General features: G+C 35.2%; 1 protein-coding gene across 1 annotated transcript; it reads left to right on the top strand.

Moving 5' to 3' along the window:
* Nucleotides 1–6,987: 6,987 nt before the first annotated feature.
* Nucleotides 6,988–10,360, top strand: LOC112920181 (olfactory receptor 8B3-like). The gene is made up of 2 exons (XM_025998832.2): nucleotides 6,988–6,998; nucleotides 9,424–10,360. The coding sequence occupies exons 1-2, from the start codon at nucleotides 6,988–6,990 to the stop codon at nucleotides 10,358–10,360; spliced, it is 948 nt and encodes a 315-aa protein (XP_025854617.1).
* Nucleotides 10,361–21,347: the final 10,987 nt, after the last annotated feature.

The following is a 21,347-nucleotide window of genomic DNA, read 5'->3' on the forward strand; positions in this document are numbered from 1 at the left end:
TACAGGTCTATATATGGATCTGCATTTCTCAATATACGTGATTTTGCCACCAAAGGGACACATGCCAATGTCTAGAGAACATCTTGATTGTCACACTTGGTGGAGGGGGTTACTACTGGAATCTAATGGGTAGAGGCCAGGGATGCTTTCATCTTATGATACACAGGACAGCTTCACAATAAAGAATTATCTAGTCCAAAATGTCAGTAGTGCCAGGGATGAAGAACCTTGATATAATAACTATGGTTTGGGAACAGGGGAGAGGTATCAACACTTATCAGGCTCTTTTTGTGTGTCAGTCTTTTTTCTGACACTTTATATGATTTAACTCATTTAATCTCCACAACAACCATATGGGATGATTGATCCTTTAGATTCATTTTATAGATATACATAGGTGTATCTAGATATAAAAATATACATACAAGGGCCAGAGAATTTTTATTATGGTCTTCAGACTCACAATTGAGGATAATAAAGTCCAGATTTAAACTCAGTCTGACTTGAGTGTCCACTCCTACTCTCTTAACCACTTTGCAGAACATCCTTTTACAGAAGTGAAATCCCCATGCTTAGATAGTGATAAAGGTATGATTTAATATTTTACTCATGCAGTACCCAAGACATTAAGAAAGTGCTAGAAATGGCAAGTGACTATGCCCCAGACTTTCCTCTTAGCACTGTGCATAGACTCCAGAAGATGATAAAGGAAATGATAAAGGGAGGCACTCATTCCTCTGCATTGGGGATTAGGAATTCCTATTGTAAAATGATAACCTGGGCAAAATATTGAGTCTCAAAGGATCCAATCCTAAACCTGTCACACAGAATATGAACATGGGCTCAATAATTTCTATCCTCAGTGGAACTCATTTAACTTGGAAGGAAATAATGAGGGAGAGAATAATTTTCTGTGCTTCTAATAAATTTTCTCAGAACTACAGGTCATGGAATAGATTTCCATTTGAGTCAACTGGTTGTTTTGGAGTTCATATAAGATTGTTTTTGGCCTTGCAAGTTAAGAGGGCTTCTGGGCAATTCTCAAATAGAGATCATGGCCTGTTCTCCAGAATACCTCTTTTAGCAATGTCAAAGCCTGAGGGCTCTGCTGATGGATATTGCCTCCTTCCCAGTCAGAAACTTTGACCCCTCAGGATTGTAGAGTAGAAGGTCCAGCAGCAGTGAGGCCTCCAGGACAAGGAAGATGAGACTCATGGAGCTACTGGAGAAGTTTATGTTTTAGGTGCTAAAGGAGCACCCATAGGTACTGCTGTCTGTGGTAGTGGGAAGCCAGGCAGGAAATCCTGAAGTTGCTTCAGAAAGATGACCAACATCTGTTTCCTCATTTCAGATACTCCTGACAATTTCCAGCTGATGCATCCTGTTAGTACCATTTAAACTAGTGCAGTTGCTCTAAGAATGTACAAGCCTTCTTCAAATTAGGGCTTCTTTGTTATTTTGAAGTATTTGAAATGAAAACATAAAATTGGCTCTAAATTGCTTTACCATTAAATCTCAATGAAAGAAAAAAGCTTTCATTATTTGAATGATTTCAATTGTAAATTTTGTTTTTTTTTAAAGATTTTATTTTATTTATTCATAGAGTCAGAGAGAGAGAGAGAGAGAGAGAGTGAGGCAGAGACACAGGCAGAAGGAGAAGCAGGCACCACACAGAGAGCCTGACGTGGGACTCAATCCCGGTCTCCAGGATCACGCCATGGGCTGCAGGCGGCACTAAACCGCTGCGCCATCAGGGCTGCCCCAATTGTAAATTTTGAATTAAAAATGATTTCAGACTCTGTGTTACCTTCATCTTCATAATTTTTGAATTATGGTGATTGTAAAAAATTTATGGCTATAATTATCAAGAATTCCTGATCAGTAACTGTGTAATTCACAAAATATGATAGAAAAAAAATGTGCCAATGTGCCCTGCACTTGCATTCTCTTGTTGACCCACCCTATCCAACACACCCTTGGTAGGAGCCCATCCAAATCAGTGCCACAACCATGGAAGTATGGTACTGACCTGAGACAAATATCCTGACATGGAACAATACCACTCCAAATGACTCCTGCCTTGGAGAGAGGGCAAGATAAACACATCAGTTCAATTATGGCTCCAGCAGTGGGGTGGGGGCAGATATCTGATATGATGGTAGCCATACCCACCAATGAAAGCTTCTTAGGGAACCAAGAGAGTGCCTGCAGTTCCATGCAATCACACTGCTGGCAAAGGCCAAGTCTACCCCATTCAAGCCCAAGGTGGCTCCAGACTGGCCCATGAACAATAGAAGGACTAAACCCTGCCCACAACAGGCAAGGAGAACCATTGCAGAACAACTGGACCAAAGGCAAACATGCCTGATCCACAATAGTAGGGCAATAGACAGAGGAGGTAACACATAGCAGGTAATAGACAGGTAACACATAACAGGTAACATGCAGAGGAGACACTCTTGAAGTGCCAAGTTCTGGTGAATAAGGGACATTGCAGGACCTCTTATTCATAAGGTCACTACTTTCCAGAGCAGGAGACATAGCTGCCTAACACATCGAAACAGACAGAGTTAGACAAAATAAGTAGATAGAGAAATACGTCCCAAATGAAAGAACAGGACAAAATTTCAGCAAAAGAGCTAAATGAAATGGAGATAATAAGCCCGATACAGAATTTAAAATAATGTTAATAAAAGTATTCACTAGACTTGAGAAAAGAATGGAGAGTCTCAGTGAGTCCTTCAACAAAACAACAGGAAAAATAAAAAAGGAACCAGTCAGAGGTGAAGAATTCAGCTGAAATTAAAAATAGACTAGAGGAAGCAGAAGAATGGATCTGTGACCTAGAAGACAGAATAATGAAAAGCAGTCAACCTGAACAGCGAAAAGAAAGAAAGATAACAAAAAGTGAGGATAGATTAAGGGAATTCAGTGACATTATTAATCATAATAGCATTTGCATTTTAGGGACTCCAGGAGGAGAAGAGAGAGAAAAGGGGGCAGAAAATTTATTTAAATAAATAATAGCTGAAAAATTCCTGAATCTAAGGAAGGGAACAAATCCAGATCCATGTGCCACACAAAACCCCCAAAACCAACTCAAGATGGTCCACACCAAGATGCATAGTAATTAAAATGGTAAAAAAAAAGTAATGATGAAGAGTATGTTAAAAGCAACAAGAGAAAAAAAACCCAGTTGTATACAAGGAAAATCCCATAAGGAGATTAGGCGATTTTCCAGTAGAAACACTGAAGGCTAGAAGGGCATGGCATGACATATTCAAAGTATGGAAAGAAAATAACTTGCTATCAAGAATACTCTATCCAACAAGGCTTTTATTCAGAATAGAAAGAAAGATAAAGAGTTTCCCAGACAATAACAGTTAAAGGAATTCATGACCACTAAACCAGCCCTCCAAGAAATACAAAAGGGGACTCATTGAGTGTAAGGGAAAGACCATTAGAAGGAGTAAGAAAAGTGGGAAGCACAAACATAGTAAAATAAACATATCTATAAAAATCAGTCAAGGGGTTCACATGGTAAAAGGAGATCAAGCACCACACCATCTACTTAAAATATGGTGGGTGAGAGGAGTAAAAATTTAGTGCTTTTAGAATGGGTTCAAACTTAAACATCTGTTTGCTCAATATAGACTGCTATATGCATAAGGTATTATATACAAACATGATAGTAACCACAAATCAAAACCCAGTAATGGATGTGCAAAAAATAAAAAGAAAGGAATCTAATTATACCACTAAAGAAATCCAGCAAATTGTGAGAAAAGAGAGGAAGAGAAAGACTATAAAAACAGCCATAAAACAAGTAACAAAATGGCAGTAAGTTCATACCTGTCAATAATTACCTTGAATATAAATGGACTAAACGCTTCAATCAAAAGATGTAGGGTGACTGAATGGATAAAAACAAAACAAGGCTTGTCTATATACTGCCTACAAAGGACTCATTTTGGACCTAAAGATGCATATAGATTGAAAGTAAAGGGATGGAGAGGCATTTATTATGCAAGTGCAAGTGAAAAGAAAGCAAAGGTAGCAATATTTATATCAAACAAAATAGACTTGAAGACAAAAACTGTAATAAGAGACACAGAGAGATAATACATAATAATAAAGGGAATAATCCAACAAAGAAAGTATAACAATTGTAAATATTTATGCAACCAACATGAGAGCATCCAAATAAACAAAGTAGCTATTAATAAAAAGGAAATAATTGATAGTGATACAATAATAATAAGGGATTTTAATACCCCACTTACATCAATGGATAGATCATCTAAACATAAAATCAGTAAGGAAACAGTGGCTTTGAGTGACATATTGTATCATATGGATCTAACAGATATATTCAGAACATTGTGTCTGAAAAGAGTGGAGTAAATATTCTTCTCAAGTGCACATGGAACATTCTCCAGAATCAATCATACATTAGGACACAAAACAAGTGTCAACAAATTCAAAAGAATTGAAGTCATACCATGCATCTTTTCTGACCAAAACACTATGAAAATAGAAATAAACTTGAAGAAAAAATTTGGAAAGACCACAAATACATGGAAGTTAAATAACATGCTACTAAAGATGAGACAACCAAGACCTCAAAGAGGAAATTGGAAATACATAGAGACAAATGAAAATAAATACACGATGGTGTAAAACCTTTGGGATGCAGCAAAAGCTTTTCTAAGAGTGGAGTTTATAGCAATACAGGCCTACCTAATCTTATACCTAAAGGAGCTAGAAAAAGAAGAACAAACAAAATCCCAAACCAGTAAAGAAGGAGGTATAAAGATTAGAGCAGAAATAGATGAAATAGAAACTAAAAAATCATAATGGAACAAATCAATGAAACCATGGGCTGATTCTTTGAAAAGATCAACAAAATTGATAAACCTTTAGCCAGACTCCTAGGAGAGAGGGAGAGAGAGAGAGAGAAGAAAGAGAAAGATAGAGAGAGAGAGAAAACTCAAAATCAGAAATAAAAGAGGAGAAATAACAACCAACGCCACAGAAATACAAAAGAGTACAAAGGAATATTATGAAAAGTTATATGCCAACAAATTGGACAAACTAGAAGAAATGGAAAAAAATCTGGGAAATGTATAACCTCTTAAAACAGAAGCAGGAAGAATAGAAAATTTGAACAGATGGATTACCAGCAATGAAATAGAATCAATAATAAAAAAACTCCCAAAAAACAAAAGTCCAGGACCAGATGGCTTCACAGGCAGGTTTTACCAAATATTTAAAGAAGAATTAATACCTATTCTTCCTCAAGCTCTTCCAAAAAATAGAAGAAACACTTCCAAACTCATCCTAAAAGGCCAGCATTACACTCATCCCTAAGCCAGGTAAAGACATTACAAAAAAGGAGAACTATAGGTCAATATCCTTGATGAACATAGAAACAGAAATCCTCAACAAAATATTAGCAAACTGAATCCAACAATACATTAAAAAATCATTCACCACAATCAAGTGGGATTTATTCCTGGGATAGCTGGGATGCAAGGTGGTTCAATATTCACAAAACATCTAACATGATATATCCCATCAACAAGAGAAAGGATAAAAACCCATATCCTCATTTCAATATGCTGAAAAAGCATTTGACAAAGTACAGCATCCATTCATGATAAACAGTCTCAATAAAGTAACAGCTGACATCAGCTAGTATCATAAACAATAGTGAAAAACTGAGAGCTTTTCCTCTAAAATCAGGAATAAGACAAAGATGTCCACTCTTGCCACTTTCATTCCACATAGTACTGTGAGTCCTAGCAATTGCAATCAAACAAGAAAAAGGAATACAGAGCATCCAAATTGGTAAGGCAGAAGTAAAACTTTTTCTATTTGTAGATGACATGATATTATATATAGAAAACCCTAAAGATTCCACCAAAAAACTACTAGACTGATAAATGTAAGGTTGCAAGATACAAAAATCAATATGCATTGAGTTTCTATACATTAATAATGAAGTAGCAGAAAGAGAAGTTAAACAAACAATCCCATATATGATTGAACCAAAAATAATAAAATACCTAGGAATAAACTTCACCAAGGAGATAAAAGACTTGTTCTCCGAGAACTATAAAACATGGCTGAAATTGAAGGTGACAAAAAACGATTGCAAACATATTTCATGCTCATGGATTGGGAGAACAAATACTGTTAAAATTTCTATACTACCCAAAGATGTCTACAGATTTAATGTAGTTTCTATCAAAATATCAACAGCATTTTTCACAAAACTAGAAAAATTAATACTAAAATTTGTGTGGGACCACAAAAGACCCCAAATAGTTAAAACAATCTTGAAAAAGAAAAACAAAGCCATAGGTATCACAATACTAGATTTCAAGTTATACTACAAATCTGTAGTAATCAAGACAGTATGATACTAGCATAAGAATAGAAATATAGATCAGTATAACAGAGTAGAGACTCCAGAAATAGATCTATAGTTAATAGATCAATTAGTCTTAGACCAAGGATGCAAGAATATACAACAGAAAAATACAGTTTCTTCCACAAGTGGTATTGGGAAAACTGGACAGCTACAGAAAAAAAAAGAAATTTTCTTAACAGCCTACACAAAAATGTACATAAAATGGATTAAAGACCTTAATGTGAGGCCTGAAACAATAAAAATTCTAGAAGAGCAGGAATAATTTCTCTGATATTGGCCATAACAACATCTTTCTAGTTATGTCTCTTTGAAGCAAGGGAAACAAAAGAAAAATAAACTATTGGGGCTACATCAAAATAAAAAACTGCACAGCAAAGGAAACAGCAAACAAAAAGACAACCCACTGAATACTGAACAGAAGAAGACATTTACAAATGATATATCCAACAAGGGGTAAATATAAAAAAAAAGAGGTAAGTATCCAAAACATATAAAGAACTTATATAATTCAACACACAAAAAGTAATTCAATTTAGAAATGGGCAGAAGACATGAGTAGACAGTTCTCCAGGGGACATACAGATGGCCCACAGACACATGAACATTTGCTCAACATCACTCACTTATGTGAGGTGAGGAATATCATCTCACAACTGTCAGAATGGCTAAAATCAACAACATAGGACACAGAACTTTCATGCACTGTTGGTGGGAATGCAAACTAGTGCAGTCACTGTTGAATACAGTATTGAGGTCCCTCAAGGAGTTAAAAATAGAGTTACTTATGATACAGTAATTCCACTACTGGATATTTATCCAAAGAATCGAAAACACTAATTTGAAAAGTTACATGAACCCACATTATTTATAAAAGCTAAAATATGAAAGCAACCCAAGTGTCCATTGATGGATGAATGAAGAGATGGTATGTAAATTCAATAGAATATTAGCCATAAAAAAGAATGAAATCTTGCCATTTGCCACAATGGTGATGTATATAGAGAGTATAATGCTAAGTGGAATAAATCAGCCAAAGAAAGACAAATACCATATTCACTCATATGTGGATTTTAAGAAACAGAACAAAACAAAGAAAAACTGAAACAAAGAAAAAAATCAGTCATTTTAAAAAAATCAGACTCTTAAATAGAGAACAAGCTGATGGTTACCAGAGGGAAGGTGGATGGAAGGATGGGTGAAATAAATGAAGGTGATTAAGAGCACACTTATTGTGATGAACACTTTGTAATGTATAGAATTGTTGAATCACTACACTTGAAACTAATAACACTGTACCTTAATTATACTGGAATAAAAAAATAAGAAATTAAAAAATCTTTATAAGAGAGAAAGGCATTAACCTTTCTTTATGGAGGTAATCCAGGAGAGACAACAACTGAATTGAATTATTGCAATCTTTGAAATATTTCATGTAGAGAAATATAGAAGCCTATAGGCAGATCCTATGGAAATTTTTCATTTAGAATATGGAAAGAAAAAAAAATAGAATATGGAAAGAAAGAACGAACCTGTGCAATAGATGAAAATGGTAGAAAGAAAGGAATTTATTTTTGCTTTTGCCTTGAGGGATGTACAATCCTGAGAGTGGAGTGTAAACTTGATTAGATACTGAGTCCCTAAGGGACTAAATAGAGATTGTGGTCCTGGGTGTGAAAGCAATTAATCCCCTTGTTTCCCTTTTACATATAGAATCTATTCCTTGGGGAAGAGACTGAGCAAACTTCTACCCTGTTTTTATAACCAAGTGCACTTTATCATTCAACTCACATTCAATCTTCCGCGTCTTTTATCAAGTAGAAAATGTGATGATAAAGACTATTTTTCTCTACTGCTTGAGATAACTCAAAGTTATAATCTTTCAAATCATAATGATTTGAAGTCCAGCAATATTTGAAGGCCATATTTAAAATTAAGTTTGGGCTAAATCTTTTTAGAATTAAAGAAACCTAAGCCTCAGAGCCTGAAATTGCCCTTCCAGGACCACGGGGATAAATACCAAAGATAAGGAAGTACTGATGTTTTCTTGTCTAAGGAGGGTGAGTGTCTTGATTTTGTTTATATCGATGTCCTTCTTATTTTGAGATGGACGTCTAAAAATCTAAGATAAGCCCCTTTCTTTCCCATTTTGTGTAGTCCTGAGACTCAAGTGAAATGGGGAGGAGAATATGCTTCAGGGAAATTAGAGAGAGAGATCAGGGAAATTAGAGAGTGGATGCAGTATCTCAGTAAGTTCCCTTTCCATAGATGGAGCTCTCAATCTTCTGGATTTATGATTTTTTATCTGTGACATGGGAGAGTAACTCAATCTCCCCTAGACTCTGGTCCCTTGGTGTTGGATTAGGAACAATATTCATGGTTTCCAATCCACCAAGTCTAATCTGGCTCATTAGAGACCAGCTTTAGGTTGTTAGGGTCTCTACCTCCAATTTTTCTGGTAAGATGGTTCCAGTGAATAAAGAAATAGTGCGATCAGGGAAGCATGATTCTATCCTGGGCCATGCTTCTTCTTACTGACCCTTGGCCTTCCAGCAGTGACATTTACATATGACAGCCCTGGCTATCCCTCTGCTGTTAAGTCTGTGATGCCCTTTGCTATATTTACCTTATTAAGACTCTAGTAAGGGATCCCTGGGTGGCGCAGCAGTTTGGCGCCTGCCTTTGGCCCAGGGCACGATCCTGGAGACCCGGGATCGAGTCCCACTTCGGGCTCCCGGTGCATGGAGCCTGCTTCTCCCTCTGCCTGTGTCTCTGCCTCTCTCTATCATTAAAAAAAAAAAAGACTCTAGTAAGAGATAGTTGCGTCACTTAGTCTATACTAATGGAAAAGGTAGATTCCATGGGTCCAGGTTGGGCTAGTCTCAGACATTCCCAGTGTACACACTCTCTTGTAAGATAAGCTGTTTCAGGAAGAGCAAGTTTTTCTGTAATGCAACCATTTTCTCCTGTGTTCACAGATCTCCTTAGAGAAGAATGCTTCCTGGAAATGCTTCTCTTGTGACTGAATTCATTCTGGTGGGGCTTACAGACCTACCATATCTCCAGCTCCCCCTGTTCTGCCTGTTTCTACTCATGTATGTGGTCACCGTGTTGGGAAACTTATGCTTGGTCACTCTTATCAGGCTGAATTCTCACCTCCACACCCCCATGTACTTTTTCCTCTTCAATTTGTCCTTCATAGACCTCAGTTATTCTTCTGTGTTTACACCCAAAATGTTGGTTAACTTCACATCCAAGAAGAATATTATCTCCTACATAGGGTGCATGACCCAGCTTTACTTTTTCTGTTTTTTTGTTGTTTCTGAATGCTATGTGCTGACATCCATGGCCTATGATCGCTATGTGGCCATCTGTAACCCACTTTTGTATAATGTTGTCATGTCCCCTAAAGTGTGTTCCCTCCTTATGTTTGGTTCATATTTGATGGCATTCTCAGGTGCCATGGCCCACACGGGATGCATGCTGAGACTGACCTTCTGTGATGCAAACACCATCAACCATTATTTGTGTGACATCCTCCCTCTGCTCCAGCTCTCCTGCACCAGCACGTATGTGAATGAGCTGGTGGTTTTCATTGTGGTGGGCATCAACATCATTGTGCCCAGTGTCACCGTCTTTGTGTCTTATGGTTTCATCCTCTCCAGCATCCTGCGCATAAGCTCCACTGAGGGCAGGTCCAAGGCATTCAGTGCCTGTAGTTCCCACATAATTGCTGTTTCTCTCTTCTTTGGGTCAGGTGCATTTATGTATCTTAAACCATCATCCACTGAGTCTATGGATGAGGGAAAAATCTCTTCTGTCTTTTATACCAATGTGGTTCCCATGATGAACCCTTTAATCTATAGCTTGAGGAACAAAGATGTTAAAATTGCTTTGCAAAAAACCCTCAGTAGAAGAACGTTTTGATCAGAATCAGTGTCTCTGCAGGAAGTTACAGGGCAGGGAGATTCCATGTGTTTACTTACAATATTTTTACTGATAGTACCTTATCCTATTACTTTCTCACTGTGGTGAAGGAGATTTGATTTCAATTGGTTCCAATTTTTTTAGGGTTGGTCTGCTTCCTTTCATCATCATTTTTGCAACTTTTGTTCCTTTCCCTTATTTTCCAATTTAAGAATAACATTAAAGAAGAAATTCATCTCTATTTTTATTGTCATTAATGGACTTTTTTTCTCCTGGAAAAAGATGAATGATTCTGCAAAGATCATAAAATAACACCAGTATGACTTTGTGCCTTGTGGGGTTTCTTAACTGCCATCTGTAATGTGCTGTTGGAAACATGAATCAGATAATCTGTCTGTACTCTTTTTTTTTTCCTTTCTACTGTGGAATGTGACTTCTTCAAATGTCAGTGTTTCACAATTCTAACAGATTCCATGACAGCTATCAATTTTACTCCACTTTGCAGATGTAAACCCTATACATTAAAATTCTTTAGTAAAGATTTCATATTTACCTCTTTTCACTTAAAGTCACACATCTATATATTGCCATTAATGTTAACTTCAAGTCACACAGCTTTTCATGAAGAATTCTAGAATAAGCTACTAGCTACCTGATTTCAAGCCAACTACTCTTTTTAAGTATACTTTCTTTTTTTTAAAAAAAGGATTTATTTATTTTAGAGAGAGATAGAGAGAGCACACATGTGCATGAGTGGGAGGAGGGGCAGAGGGATAGAATCTTCAAGTAGACTCTTCGCTGAGCCCAGAGCCCAATGTTGAGTTGCATCTCATGAGATCATGACCTGAGCTGAAACCAAGAGTCTGATGTTTAACTGACAGAGCCACCTAGGTGCCCCATTTCTAGTATACTTTCTAATTAATTTTATTTCTATTTTAGTAAACATGAAATATGAGAAAATGTTTCCATTTTGAATGCTGACTTTTTTTGTAAGAAAAAAAGAATGTGAAATGTTTTCAGGGTCTTGTAATTCAAAGAACCAGATACAGGAGAAAAATTTTCCCAGGAGCATGCCATTGGTGTATAACCCAAAGAGATATATGGCCAATAAATAAAAGCTCCATCAGTAGCGAATGGACAATGGGATTTTTAGAAACTGTATTTCATTCTGAATTTGTAACCTGTTCCATAGAATAGTGTCATTATCCTTCACTGTCCATAAAGTTTTCATTAAAAGTTATAATACACAATGACCATATATTAATAGTGGTCTTGGGAATGAATACCAATACTATGGCCACATTTGTGGGGAACCAGGTAAAGTGAGGACAGCATATTAAGGAGATAAAATAATGGATGGTGATCAAAATTCAATTTGGGAAGAAGGAATAGAAAGTAAAATGATGGGAAAATAAAGCTTTCTGTAACTTACTTTTGGGATGGCTCTAGAATATTATGTGAATGATAGAATTTCTCTGGATAGAATAAAAGCTGAAGTTATTTGATTTTAAAAAGTTAAACTCATAGGAGTGATGGAACTAGAAACAGTAACATCACTCTTGTTTTTGTGGCTTCCATATGCTACTCCCATATGGATTTTCAAGTGCAAAAGCTGGAAGAACAATGGCAATTTGAAAGAACTATTTGATGAATAAATGAAATTGTGATGATGTCTTTTCTATAATGGGATGTGGATTGTTTTTCTTTTGAGAGAATGGGCAAAACAATGATTATTCAAAAATCATTAATATGATGTGTGAAGTGATAATTTAAACAGGTTCTAAGATAACTTTAATAACATTTACTATATTAATGTTTTCTGTTTAGGTATTTTGAAAGTTAGCATAGCTAGATTATTGGCTTTTTGTGGTTTTTAAATGACTACTGTTCCCCTTCTTCTACCTCAATATTAATATGCTTTATTTTCACTTAACTATTTATATGAAATAGCTGATCTTGGGTGGAGTTTTCATTTTGCTTTTCTTTTACTAAATGTTTTGATAAAATTGTTTGCGATATTGGAAAAAAGTTTATAGCTGTGGTATTTGAGATAGTTTGTAGACATTGCAGAGGTGCATTTGCTCTTTATGTATTTTATTACTATTTTAAGTGGCCCAAAGAGTGGATTTAAAAGTCATTAATCATTTTTTTTGATGACACTCAAATACAAATAAAATCTTTCAATTTCAGAAAAAAATTCTTTCTTTAAAATTAGGTTCCATTCTTTCAGATTACTTTGGAAACAATAAGAAAAACAGACATAAAGACAGATTGTAAAATTTAAGGGTGGTAAAGTTTTAGTAGAGGCTATTTATTTATTTATTGTTAATAAATTTAAGTACTAAGAAGCTGTTTGTAACTTCTTTCAAAGGGAAGAATATGTTAGAGGAAACAAGTCAGGTGTTTTACATCCACAGCACAGGGTTATCCTCTGTAGTCTTGTATTCTTTTGTTATATGAAATGTGATAAAAGGAGTTTTGAGAGGACGTATAATGCTATTGAAGTTGTCACAGCTGAGAGTCAAATAGGTAAGCCATAGGATTCACCTGTGCCTGTATATTTGGAAGGGGATTTTTGTAATTTGGTGTGAAGGCTTTGATTTTCTCAGCTATAATAAAAAGTGGTCCTCTTAGACAAACCATAAAGAAAATTTCCTGATTCTGTAAAGTTGTTTAATGTGAACTTTCTGTAAGTGACCTACTATTGTTACTCAGGATTAGGTTTGGAATGGGCATGTCCAGATTGTGCTGAGGTTAAGAATTGGCAAAAATCAGATGTAAAAGGGGTTTTAATTCTAGTGTTTTAAATTCCTGAACCCCAGCTTTGTTAAACTCATATTTATATTGCCTCCCTACACACACACACACACACACACACACACACATGTGCACACAGGGTATTTAAGTCTTATGAGATTTCTGCCTAACATTTCTTTTTTTTTTGGAATATTTTTAAATTGGAATTCGATTTGCCAACACATAGTAAAACATCCAGTGCTCATCCCATCAAGTGCCCCCCTCAGTGCCTGTCACCTAGTCACCCCATCCCCCTGCCCACCTCCCCTTCCACTACCCCTTGTTTGTTCCCCAGAGTTAGGAGTCTTTCATGTTTTGTCACCCTCTCTGATTTTTCCCACTCATTTTCTCTCCCTTCCCTTTTAATCTCTTTCACTATTTTTTATATTTCCCAAATGAGTGAAACCATATTATGTTTGTCCTTCTCCAACTGACTTACTTCATTCAGCATAATACCTTCCAGTTCTATCCACGTAGAAGCAAATGGTGGGCATTTGTAGTTTCTAATGGCTGAGTAATATTCCATTGTATATATAGACCACATCTTCTTTATCCATTCATCTTTCAATAGACACTCTCAGTGTGTCGTGTTACTGTTTTCTTTGTGCTGTTACATCTGTCAGTCCATGTCCTTCTCAGCAAAGAACTGGGAGGTCAATAGGGAAGGACATCCAGTTTCCAACTTATGGATGATGAAACTGATTCTCAGATTTCATAGGCTTGTTCCCAATCACAATTTATAAATGGTAGAAGCTGAGTTGGGGACCCAGGTGTTTTCATTCTAAATCTATCAGAATTTTTAAAATTATTTTAAAATTTACCATTCTTTTAAAGCTTGTAAAGCATGAACAGTGGTTTTAGTGAGTTAAAATGACTCATAACACAAATAACAGCAAAGTACTCAAAGAAGAAAATGTCCAGGAAGTGTCTTTCACATTTCATTGACAGTACTGATTGGTTCACACAGAAGAAATCAGTGGAGGTCAAATAACACTTCCAAAGTAATCCAGAGCAGTCCAGGGCAGAGACAATCCCTTTACCATACTTGAATAATTTCCACTGGTGTCTGAGGGAAGAAGAAGGTCAATGTACAATCCCATTGTATAGATTTGCAGAGGGTTATATGTCACTTATTTTTAGGGTAATGGTAATGAGGATATAGTTCTTATTCCATATCATATGATTTCATTTTATTAACCTTTTCTACTTTCTTCATACAGTCTTCTATTTTTCTTCTTCAGGCATTATTTTTAATAGCTCTGTGATGAAAAGAATTTGGGAATGTAGAAATATGGAAATATTTAGGCATAGAGAAAATGAAGGAAAGACATTAACAGACAAGTAACAGAAAGCCAAATTTCAAAGGTTTATAGATTTATAAAAGGATACTCAAGCTCATTAATATTTAGTGGAATGCAATTTAGAAAATACTAGGAGAAGAAATACAGTTCATAAGTTATCCATGGGAATATGAATTGCAATAGTCTTTGGGAAATCCAATATATAAATGTACAAAATGAAAGACAATATTCTGGGAACATATCTCATTGAAATAAAGTTACTGTCATATAAAGATGTATGTATAATAGTGATGGCATTGATTTGATGGTAAAAAGCTGGAAGATAGTGAACTCCTATCAGTATGGAGCAAATGGATAAGTTTTGATATATCTACAGCATACGACATTGAAATCATTTCAATGGAATATTTTTAAATGACAAAAGTGATAGGTTAACAAAATATTTCTTCATAAATACAGGACATGGCTCCTATGAATGCATTTGAATGTATGAGCAAGTATGGAACTGTGGGAAGGTGTGTGCTAGGTTTAAACATGAATAAATGTCATTGATGAGTTGAGGAGAGCTGAATATGGAAAGGGAGTGCTGAGAAAAAGAAAAGAGGAATCTAGGAGAATGGCTAAGTACAATACACCAGAAATCTCTCTCTCCTTCTCAACAAAAATTGCACTTGTAGAGTCTTTCTGATGTAACCATTTTGGAACTCTAGAGTCTACTGAAGGCTTGCAATTTCTAGGAAAGTCTTGGATGGTATATTCCAGTTAATTTCAATTTCAGTTCTTAGTACGGTAGAAGCTCCCATCCTCCACTCTAACTTTGTGGCAGATAGCCATCCATGTCTCCAGAATCAGCTTGCATTCAACTTATAGAAACTAGAGTGGGTAAATAAGACCCTGTACTCCAAATATGTTGGGGAAACATGCTCTGATTAATGATTGCTACTTCCAATTTCTGAGGTGCAGATTAAAAGATGAGTAGTGTTTATTGTTGCACTCCTCCACTGTGGAAAGCTCCTTCCCTTCTTACTGAATTGACTTCCAGTAGGTTTAAATACCAGTGCCCTTTTTGCCCCTTTTCTTTTTGGCTTTCTTTTTTCAGCCTTTGAAAGCCTTTTGAGAGTCCTTAAAAAACAAGGACTTTCAAAAGCCATTGTATACACAAGAGAAATTAGAGACTCTTTGTAAATGTATAGGGAGATGGGCTGCATCTGAAAAATCTGAAAAGACCTTAAGTTAACACCTCAGACTGATGCTTGGCACCAATACACTCTACAACAATTTAAAAAAAATAAAAAACAAACAATAACAATAAAACAGTAAACCCTGGTGAAGGGGGAAATCCAATTTCTAGGGTTACCATATTATTAAATTCATATGTTCTGTTTTCAACAAGGAATCACAAACTATATAATGAAGCAAAAAGTTTGGGCCCTTTAGAGGAAATAGCAATCAACAGAAACTGTCCCTAAAAAAGACTTCATGGCAGATCTACTAAACAAAGACTTTTTTCCCCAAGATTTTATTAATTTTTCCATGAGAGATGCAGAAAGAAAGGCTGAGACATAGGCAAAGGGAGAATCAGGCTCCCTTCAGGGAACGATGTGGGACTCCATCCCTAGACCCTGGGATCATGCCCTGAGCAGAAGGCAGACACTCAACCACCAGACACTAAGCCACCCAGGCGTCCAAATAAAGACTTAAAGTAACTGTTTCAAGAGGCTGAAGTATGTAAAGGAGAAGACAAGAGAGTCAGTAAAACAATTTATAAACAAAATGGAAATGTCTGTAAAGAAACAGAAAACCTGAAATGAAGCCAAAAAAGAAATTCGGGAACTGAAAATTGCAATAACTGCAATGAAAAATTCACTAGAGCAATTCAAAGTCATATTTGAACAGGCAAAAAGAGTCAGTGAACTCAAAAGTAGAACAATGGAATTTATAAAATTTGAGGAACAAAAAGAAAAAAGATTGAAAAAAGTGTAGAGAATCTAAGAGATCAGTGTGATAACATCAAGCTCACCAACATACTCATTGTGAGAGTCCAGGAGAAGAGAAAGTGTGAGAGAGAATATTTGAAAAAAAAAAAAAGGTTAAAGCTTCCCAAATAATGAACATCATGAATATAAACATCCAAGAAGTGCATTGAATTTTAAGAAAGTTGAACTCAAAGGAACTCATACCTAGACACGTGAAAATTAAACTTTTGCAAGACCAAAGGGAGAATCTTGATAGAAACAAGAGGAAAACGACACATCACATACAAGAGCTCATTAACAAACTTAGCAGATTTCTCATCAGAAACTTTGGAGGCAAGAAGACAGTGGGCTAATATGTTCAAAGTGCTAAGTTAACCTCCCAAAGAAACTGTCAACCCAGAATCCTATACCCAACAAAACTTTTCTTCAAAAGTGAAGAAGAAATTAAGATATTTCCAGATACACAAAAGCTTAAAAAGTTCATTGTCCTGTAATAAATGCTTAACGGAGTCCTGTAGTGTGAAATGATGCTACATAGTAACCTTAAGCCTCATAAGGAAATGAAGTTTTCAATTAATAAGTACACGGGCAATTTTAAAAGGTAATATCATAACAATGGAATGTAACTCTAGTTTTTTTTTTTGTTTTGTTTTCTACATGACTTAAGAGACAGGTGCGTTAAAAAATAAGTAAAGGTCTAAAAGCTAACATTAGCTTTGGTTTGTAACACCACATTTAGTTTCCTACATAATTTAAGATAGTAAAGCATGTAAATTAATTATTGATTTATGTTTTGGGTGTTCTATAATGAACACCCAAATTGTGAATGAATTGTGGTCTCAATCACTGAAAGGAGGTTGTATAGCTGTAAAAGCATACAATCCTTACATGTTATTGAAGTTAAGTTGGTATAAATTCAAATTAGAGTATTAAAATGGCAGGCTATTCAATGTAATCCCCATGATAACTACAAAGAAATATTTATAGAGTATACTCAAAGTAAATGAAAAATATTTAAACCTTTCAGTACAAAAGCAACTAAACAACAACAAAAGAGTACTACAGGAAATATGGGACAAAGAGCTAGCAGACAAGTGGAAAACAAATAGTAAAATTATAGAGGTAAATCCCTCCTTATCAATAATTACTTCAAATATAAATAGATTAAAATCTCTAAACAAAAACTAGAGACAGGAAGAATGGATTTTTTTTTAAAAAGGAATTTAACTATATGCTATACATAAGAGACTCACCTTAGACCTAAAGACCCTAATAAGTTGAAAGTGAAGGAAGCCAAAAATTTTCTATGAAAATACTAGCCAAAGTAGAGCAAGGGTTGCTATATTGATATAAAACAAATAAACTTTAAATAAAAGAAATTTGCAAGATAACAACTAACACCACAGAAATACAAGGGATTATAAGAGAATGCTATGAAAAATTATATGCTGACAAATTGAGCAACCTAGAAGAAATAGATAAATTCATAAAAACATAATCTCCCAAAATTGAATCAAGGAGAATTAGAAAACTTGGATAGATCAATTACCAGCAGTGAAACTGAATCAGTAATCAGATAACTACTAACAAACAAAAGTTTAGGACCAGACAGCTTCAGAGATTAATTCTACCAAACATTTAAAGAAGAGATAGTGCTTACTCTTCTCAAACTATCCCAAAAGAAGAAGAGGAAGGAAAACTTCCAAATTTATTCTACAAGGCCTGCATTACCCTGGTACCAAAACCAGATAAAGACCTGCAAAAAGAGAGAACAAGTTAATATCTCTGGTGAAAATAGATGCAAATATCCTCAACAAAGTATTAGCAAACTGAATCCAATAATGTATTAAAAAATCATTCCCCATGATAAGTTGAATTTATTTCCAGGATGCAAGGTTCAATATCTGCAAATCAATTAACGTGATATATCACATCAATAAGAGAAAGGATACAAACCATATGATTATTTCAATACATGCATAAAAAGCATTTGACAAAGTACAACCATTCATGATAGAAACTTCATTCATGAAGAAATATACTTCAATATAGTAAAGGCCATTATAGAAACCTGCAGCTGACATCATACTCAATACTGAAAAACTGAGCTTTCCCCCTAAAATTGGGAGCAAGGTAAGGATATCTACTCTCACCATTTTTATTCCACATAGTACTGGAAGTTGTAGGGCAGCGATTAGAAAATAAAAAGGACTAAAAGGCATCCAAATTGGTAAGGAAGAAGTAAAACTTGCACTATTCTCATATGACATTATACTATAAAATCCTAAAGATCCCATGAAAAATCTTCTAGAATGGATAAATGAATTCAGTAAGCTTGCAAGATACAGCATCGATGTATAAAAATGTGTTTCATTTCTATACAAGAATAATGAAAAAACCCAGAGAAATTAAGAAAGCAATCTCATTTTCAATTCCATAAAAATAATAAAATACCTAGGAATAAACTTAACCAAGGAGACGAAACACCTGTATTCTGAGAACTATAAAACACTGATGAAAGAAATTTGAGATGACACAATCCAATGGAAAGTATTCTATGCTCATAGATTGGAATAAAAATATTGTTAAAGTATCCATACTACCCAAAGCAATCTACAGATTTAATGCAATCCCTATAAAAATACCAATAGCATTTTTCACAGAACTAGAACGAATAATCCTAAAATTTGTATGGATCCACAGAAGACCCTGAATAGCCAAAACAATCTTGAAAAAGAAAAACAAAGCTGGAGGTATCACAATTCCATATATTTTTTTAAGATTTTATTTATTTACTCATGAGAGAGACACAGGCAGAGGGAGAAACAGGCCAGTGCAGGGAGCCTGGTGTGGGACTTGATCCCGGGTGTCCAGGATCATGCCCTGGGCTGAAGGCGGCACTAAACCGCTGAGCCACCCAGGCTGCCCCCATATTTCAAGTGATATTACAACATTGTACTAATCAAAACAGTATGATATAGGCACAAAAATAGACATATAGACCAATGGAGCAGAATAGAAAGCCCAGAAACAAACTTTTGATTATATGATCAATTAATCTTTGACAAAGGAGTCAAGAGCATGCAATGGGAAAAAGATAGTCTTTAACAAATGGTGTTGGGAAAACTAGACAGCTACATGCAAAAGAACGAAACTGGAGCACTTTCTTATACCAAACACAAAAATAAACTCAAAATGGGTTAAAGACTTAAATGTGAGACCTGAAACCATAAAAATCCTATATTTAGAAGAGAACACAGGTAGTAATTTTTGACTTTCACCATAGGAACATTTTTCTAGATATGTCTCCTGAATCAAGAGAAGCAAAATAAAAAATAAACTGTTGGGACTATATAAAAATAAAAAGCTTCTGCACAGTGAAGGAAACAGTCAACAAAACTAAAAACAACTTATGGAGTGGGAGAAGATATTTGCAAATGACATATCCAATAAAGGGTTAATATCCAAAATATATAATGAACTTGTACAACTCAACGTTTAAAAAACAAATAATCCAATTAAAAAATAGGCAGAAAACATGAGTAGATATTTCCCCAAGGAAGGCATATAGATAGCCAACAGACACATGAAAGGATTCTTAACATCACTGTTCATCAGGGAAATATGCAAATCAAAACTACAATGAGATATCCCCTCACACTTGTCAGAGTGGATAAAATTGACATAAGAAACAGCAACTGTTGAAAAGGATGTGGAGAATAAGGAACCTTCATGCACTATTGGTTAGGAATGCAAACTGATGCAGCCACTGTAACGATAGTATGGATTTCCCTCAAAAAGTTAAAAATAGAATTATCCTATGATCCAGTAATTTCATTACTGGATATTTATCTAAAAAATACAAAAACAGAGACACCTGGGTGGCTCAGCGGTTGAGCATCTGCCTTCAGCTCAGGGCCTGATCCCAGGATCAGGGATTGAGTCCCACATCAGGCTCCTCCCAGGGAGCCTACTTCTCCCTCTGCCTATGTCTCTGCCTCTCAAGAATAAATAAAATCTTTTTAAAATACAAAAACAATAATTTGAAAGGATATATACAGCTCTACATATTGTAGCATTACCTACAATAGCTAAACTATGGAAGCAGCCCAAATATTTATCAAAGGATAAATGGATAAAGAGGATATATATATATATATATATATATATATATATATATATATATATAACATGGACATAACATTCCAATATATATATATATATCTCCAAATATACATATATATACATATGTATACATATGAATGTTATTCAGCCATAACAAAGCATGAACATTAAGCATGTTGCCATTTGCAACAGCATAGATGGGGCTAGAGGGTATAATGTTAAGCTAAATAAGTCAGAGAAAGACAAATATCTTATGATTTCATTCATATATAGAATTTAAGAAACAAAACAAATAAACAAAGGGTGACAAATGAGAGAGACCAAGAAACAGACTCTTAGCTACAGAGAACAAACTGATGGTTACCAGAGGGGAGGTGGCGGAGGTGGGGGTGGGGGTAGGGTAGGGAGTTTTGAGTGAAATAGGTGATGGATTAAATAGGATTAAAGAGTACACTCCATGATGAGCACTGAGTAACATAGAATTGTTGAATCACTATATTTACACTTGGAACTAATATAACACTGTGTGTTAACGATAATGGAATTAAAATTAAAAACAATTTAAAAAGAAGTTTGCTAGATGCAAAGAAACTATACTTATTTAAAGATTCCAATAAAGTAAGAAGATATAACAGTTGTAAACATGAAACCATGAAAATATATGAAGCAAAAACTGGCAAAATTGTCCTTTAAAATAGTATTTATAATAGTTGAAGAGTTCGGTACCACTTTCTCAGTAATTTATAGAACAACCAAGCATAAGATAAGGAAGGAAATAGAGGACTTAAA

Source organism: Vulpes vulpes, chromosome 12 (assembly GCF_048418805.1).
Source record: "Vulpes vulpes isolate BD-2025 chromosome 12, VulVul3, whole genome shotgun sequence".
Classification (NCBI taxonomy): Eukaryota; Metazoa; Chordata; class Mammalia; order Carnivora; family Canidae; genus Vulpes; species Vulpes vulpes.